This window comes from Myxine glutinosa, chromosome 1, assembly GCF_964187855.1.
Source record: "Myxine glutinosa chromosome 1, kmMyxGlut1.1, whole genome shotgun sequence".
NCBI classification, from domain to species: domain Eukaryota; kingdom Metazoa; phylum Chordata; class Myxini; order Myxiniformes; family Myxinidae; genus Myxine; species Myxine glutinosa.
This window is the reverse complement of record NC_136261.1, coordinates 25,652,456-25,658,991: the sequence shown is the minus strand read 5'-3', so window position 1 is coordinate 25,658,991 and position 6,536 is coordinate 25,652,456. Positions and strand designations below refer to the sequence as shown.

General features: G+C 41.0%; 1 protein-coding gene across 1 annotated transcript in view; it reads right to left on the bottom strand.

The window, feature by feature from the left end:
- Positions 1–6,536, bottom strand: part of LOC137421917 (fibulin-1) — a 93,746-nt gene that overhangs the window by 72,798 nt on the left and 14,412 nt on the right. Inside the window, exon 3 of the mRNA XM_078769873.1 lies at positions 524–683. Coding sequence (XP_078625999.1) covers positions 524–683 — 160 coding nt within the window. The remainder of the gene's footprint in view (positions 1–523; positions 684–6,536) is intronic.

Below are 6,536 nucleotides of genomic sequence, written 5' to 3'. Positions count from 1 at the left end.
CCAAAACAAATACCCTTAGGACATAAACACGGGAGAGGTAGGTGCATACCATAAGTTTGGTATGATTTCACTAAAGTTTGAGTGAGTAGTTCAGTGACAACACAGGACAACACAGGACAACACAGGACAGACACTGCACACACACACACACACACACACACATATATATATATATACATATATGATTTGTATGAAATAAGGACGTATGATTTTATGATATATGGACTGTATATAGTGTACTGTACTTGTGTAGCGAATATTTTTTAGAACGTTGGCGTTTGCTGGACTTTGTATTATCGTGTTGTAAGACATTTTCACAATGTTCAATTTGGCAACGCCAAAGCTAACTGTACCATTCAATCTATGTCTGTTATTTCCCCATGTACGTGTTAATCATAAGTATGAAATGCTTTTATGAATCTGACAATTGAAATGCATTGTTCTAAAAACTTCTCAATACATTCAAATGGAGAAAGTTTTGACACAAAAATATCATTGGAGACATCACAGTTAACGTACTCACCGATTGTAAGAAAGGCGAGCAATTTCCAACGTGGTCCGGCCATTTTATGTGAGTCGGAAAGGTTTTCTGTGCTACTTGTAGCCATGAGCTCCTCCTCCCAGATGTGTATCATCGTTATTTCAGCCTCTCCCATTCCCCAATGTGGAATGTGCACATTTTCCTGCCATGAAAACATCTTCTGCTTAACATTTTCCTTTCGTAACTCTTACGCATTATTCTTCAGCCTTTCATGGGATACCTACCACCTCTTACGCATTATTCTTCAGCCTTTCATTGGATACCTACCACCTCTTACGCATTATTCTTCAGCCTTTCATGGGATACCTACCACCTCTTACGCATTATTCTTCAGCCTTTCATTGGATACCTACCACCTCTTACGCATTATTCTTCAGCCTTTCATTGGATACCTACCACCTCTTACGCATTATTCTTCAGCCTTTCATTGGATACCTACCACCTCTTACGCATTATTCTTCAGCCTTTCATTGGATACCTACCACCTCTTACGCATTATTCTTCAGCCTTTCATTGGATACCTACCACCTCTTACGCATTATTCTTCAGCCTTTCATTGGATACCTACCACCTCTTACGCATTATTCTTCAGCCTTTCATTGGATACCTACCACCTCTTACGCATTATTCTTCAGCCTTTCATTGGATACCTACCACCTCTTACGCATTATTCTTCAGCCTTTCATTGGATACCTATCACCTCTTACGCATTATTCTTCAGCCTTTCATGGGATACCTACCACCTTCCTGATCAGCATCTCCCCAGCTAAGTGCTCACCTCCTCATTGCAAATGCCTCAATTATTGGAAGAAAAAAGCCAAAAAATACATTTCAGTCATCTCACCTTTTTGAAGGGGAGAGCTATGAATATATAAAATTATAATTGAGAAAAAGAAGAGCAGCCAGGATGGTATATGGTAGAGAGAAAGACAGAAATAAGTTTGGAGAATGTGGTGGGAGTGGAGAGAAAAAGCAAATAAAGTTTGGAAGGCGTATGAAGGAAGGGAGTGGCAGGAAACGAAGAGGAATGTAGCCTATTGCGAATGATGGGGAGTGGGAGGGATGGGAGGAGAAGGGAGTAAAAATTACACCATACTTGTGTATGTAATAAATATATGTTACTTTGGATTATTATTCATAACTGACCCAGATTACAATTATAAAGGATAGTGTGGACATCAAAACTGTCAGTTTATATATATATATATATTAGTTGTAACTGAAATGATTTGATGGAGTTAAATTAATTATTGGTCGATCATGTTCATGTTCATGTTCACGTGGTTTTACTCAGTGACGAGGGTGACAGGAACTGGACGGATTCCCTCAGCTGAATAAACATTCCTTTCCACAGCTTCGAAGGGACAGGTCACTTTCACATTGTGAACAGGAAAGGAGTAAATGTCATTGGAAAATTACCAAAACCTCCAGATGACCTCTAGCAGAAAATGATTGTTGCACCATCTTCCCCTTTGACCTTGTTAACTAATTCTTCATTTTCCATGATTGCAACCACCGCAGAAGCCACAGCACCAAGGAGGAATTGCAACCTTCCAAAACTTCAAAATGGTTCCTGGTCAAGTTTCAGCAACACCAAGGGCGAGAGGTTCATTCTTTATTAACAACTCGAGAAAAGGGAAGTATTTCTTGAGCCACTTCCGTGGTGCGCATGGGAGCTCTCTGGGTTTGTATTCAAGTTGATCTCAGCTCACCATCAATGGATGTACTTTTTCTGGTTATCGAAGATCATACAAGAAGAGCTCTTGCATTTTTGGGAGTCTTAGTCTAAAACTTCGGTGCCTCTTCCAGAATGAGTTTTTTTTTTGTATACAAGATCGAGGCTCGTGTAAGAGCTAACATTGATCAAAAAAAGGACAAACTGACACATAAAACATAAAACATATGATAAAGGGAGCGGGAGAACAAGATAGAGAGCAGGGACATCAGGAGATCTGTGGGAGGGGGAGGGCTTGGGGGGAGGAGGCATGGGAAGGTGGGGGGAGGAGGGCTTTGGAGAGGTAAACAACACATGGACACTGCAAGGACTTCCAGGAAAGAAGTTGGTGTTTCAAAAATGTAGATCTGGGGTGAATTAACGTGGGTAGAAAAGATCAAAGTTTTGGATGGGGGAAGATAAGAGATGGTGGTGAACAGCTGTTTTAAAGATCTGGAGGGAGGAGAGGGATTGAAGAGAGTGAGGGAGTTTGTTCCAGAGGTGGGAGAAAAGAGGAATGAAAGAGTGAAGGTGAGCAGAGAGTCTTGATTTTGGCAATTTCACCATAAGAGGGTTGCTGGCAGATCTTGTGCGACCTGTAGGAATATTTGGGGGACAGAGCACAGAGAGAGCTGGGGGAGCAAGGCCAGAGAGAAGTTGATAGAAGACAGAAAGACCACCAACCTGCCTGCTGTGAGTAAGTGAAAGGCCCTCGGAGTTAACTTCATCGCAGGAGATTTCAATGATTCTGAACGCTTTGGTTTCAACAGCGCGAAGGCGAGCTAGGTGTGAGGCAGGAGCACCAGCCCAGAGGGAAGAGCAGTATTCCATTGAGCTGCGGATGAAAGCCTTGTATGTGGTGAGGAGCTCAGGTGTGCCAAGGAAGGACTTCGCACGACGGAAGATGCCCAGTCGGTGACCGGTTTTGGAGGCCAGCTTGGAAAAGTTGTTTTCCCAGGAAAGATCATGGCAGATAGTGAGACCCAAAAGCTTGAGTGACAGGGACAGAGTTTCAATACAACTTTGGGAAACAAACAGGATTACAATTGTTTTGCGCATTTAAATGTGCTGTAGATCTGCAACTTCCTCCCTCATGTGGTAATCATGAACCACAGAACAGCAGCTGGATGCCGAAATGCAAAGACATCGGAGTTCTCCACAACTTTTCCCACCAGTTAAAGCGACGTTGCCAGAAACACTCAACCCTTATCTTTGCATTCCACGAGGCATGTGGGGTTTTCTTCAGTGGTGTAAATAATGTCGACATTTGACAGCAAATGCAACACCAAGATTGATTGTCCATTCATCACTGTGAAAGGTGATGGGTTTGATTGAATCCCATTCAAAATGGTTGCTAGTCGACAAAATAAGTCGACAAAAATGGTTGCTAGCCAATATGGCTTTTCAGAATTTTCAGAGCAAGTGATCTTCTTTTGTATGAAGCACAAATCTGTGGGGTAGCATGATTGGCTGAGGGCATGGCTGCACCGCTGATGTATTGCCCTCTGAATGTTTGGGTGGGAATTTGGCGATAGCTCGCGTATTCTTTGCGAAGGACACCGTGGGATCTCTAATGCCCACTACCTAATGCCAGCAGATGGGGATGCTCAGTTTCCGACTTCCATTCAAAGGACAGCACAAACATTGATGAATGACCCTGCCTTTACTCTGTGGGCTTCTGTAAAAAAAAGCAAAATTTTGGGTAGATTCTTGGCTTTCATGTTTAAACACATCTAGAAACATCACTGATTAAGAAAAAAAATGGATGCCAGTTTTTCCATTAACATTTTGGGCCATTCATTTTAGGGCCATTTAGGGCCATTTTTAGGAATATTTAATCCGTAACGTTGACACTCCTGATTCATACATGTCGTACCTTTAAAAAAAATTATCCATCTTCAAGTTCTATAACCGCCAAAATAAATTGATATTGAATTACATGTTCTACATTATTTCTATTAAATGTTTTGGAGGATTGGTGAAGTGTTCGAATCATAAATATGTTGATATTATTTGAATTCTCAAGTGCCAAAACATATGGGTAGACACCAAAAACATCTTCCCATGTCCATTGGTTCAAAAGTTATGGCATTTTAAGTAAAAAAAAGTCTGAAATTTGGTGGCCATCTTTGATTTTTGCTAATTTAGAGTATTTCTAGTGCTCTCATTTTGTTTCCAATTAATTGTTGACCCCTATATATGAGTTTAGATAAAATGGAATAAATATTTTATGACATTTGAATGAACTAGGGCATGCCCGTACTATATATATATCTAAAATTATATCCCCCCCCTCTATTTACATGAAATGGTTTGGTCCATTCGCAAAGCCAAAGCGAACGGCTTGCGAGTACGGTGACAATCCCCCCCCCTCTATTTACATGAAATGGTTTGGTTCATTCGCAAAGCCAAAGCGAACGGCAGTTACGAATCGCAGTTACCATGAATCGCAAAGTAGTTTTAATTAGTTTTAAAACATAGTTTAACGGCAACATAGTTTGCCAACGTGAAATAAATGAATACGCTCTCAAAGGTGCCGTCCGAGGCAGAGTCTGTTCGCCACGTTCGGCACACGTGATAGCTCGCTGCTCTCTGATTGGTTGAATCGTTTTTTGGACATAGCTCGGTAACTACTTCTCCGATTAATATGAAACCTTGAAAAGGCACATCCTCAGGTCCCCAGCAATATACCTGGCAAGTTTAAAGTATATCGGACCCGTGGTTGTCGAGAAACAGCGGTCACAGACATACAGACATACAGAGATTACTGGAATTATAGATAGATAGTATAGTTAATTGGCAAATATTTTAAAAGAAATTGAGTTTCGGTGGCGGCCATTTTTAAATTCAAAATGGAGGCCCTAAATGTCAATGGAAAAACTGGCACCCTTTTTTTTTCTTAATCAGTGAAGTTTCTAGATGTGTTTCGACATGAGTGCCAAGAATCTACCCCAAAAAAATGACAAACCTGGAAAATGTTACATAAGCCGATAGACTACTATGGAACGATGGAACAACGGGATGAAAGTTTGACTTCCTCAATATGTGCTCACATGATCACTAGAGCTATTTACATGTATGACAGCAAAGGTGACCAGCTCCCAGTCAAAAATGTACAATTTGCAGGAGAATGGCTGATGCTTTGTTGCTTTAGTTTACATTTATGAGCGTGCATTTACATCACATCACATTGGTGTATGGAATAATAGGTACACCTGTAGATTTTTCGGTCATCACCACATGGATCGAGTCATCACCATCACCACATAAGGGTTAAGGTGCCTGGCTTGAGATCTTCGGCCCCTGTCGTGCCGATGAAATAACTCCAGATGGGTTGACTCAGTCTGTCATCCTTCCGAGATCGGCAAAACGAGTTCCAGCTAAACTGGTAATGGAGTGCATTGTATCAGCTGCACAGCCACCCCTCCCAAAAATGATGCAACCAAGCAGCTACAGGCTGCATACGAACCACCAAGATGGTTTTTTAAAATGTTTTAGGTCAAATCCAATATGGCTGCCAATCCATGTGACCTATGAAGTCATAAAGGTAATATTTCAATAAAAATGGGTCACAGATCATGTGCATGCGATTTCAGATTTTTGGAATAAGGCATTCGATTAAAAATTATGGCTGGTATACCACTTACCTTTACTAGTATACCACTTCATCGATTATGTCATCCTTATTAAGCTTTGTTCCCCATTGGGAGTACTTGACAATGTTCCAAGTTTAAAAATTTCCAATTCAGCGGTTTCTGAGAAATATTTTTTAATTATTTGCGTTTAATCCAAGATGGCTGCCATACCACGTGACCTATGACATCACAATTATCAGAAAACCATTATACATTGGTGTCGCTACTACCGTGAACGTTTCATGTCAATTAGACATGTGGTTTAGACCGTATGGATGTACGTACGGAAAGAGGAACGTACGGACAACCAGAAAACATAATTCCTCCAACCACCTTCGGAGGCGGAGGCATAAAAACGTGTTCCTGGCATCAAGTCTGGATGTCTTCTTGTACAATTTTAGAAGGTGTCTTCACATTGTGGAGTGGGTGCATTTTGTAGGTGCGTAAAAAAGAGTTTTTTTTGTGTTTTTTTTTGTTTTTTGTTTTTTATACAAGGTCGAGGCTCGTGTAAGAGCTAACATTAATCACAAAAAAACAAACGGTCACAAAAGACAAAATAAAGGGAGCGGGAGACAAGATGGGGAGAGAGAGTGCGAAGCACGGAAGTACAACATTTGAGAGCAGGGACATCGGGGAATTTGTGGGA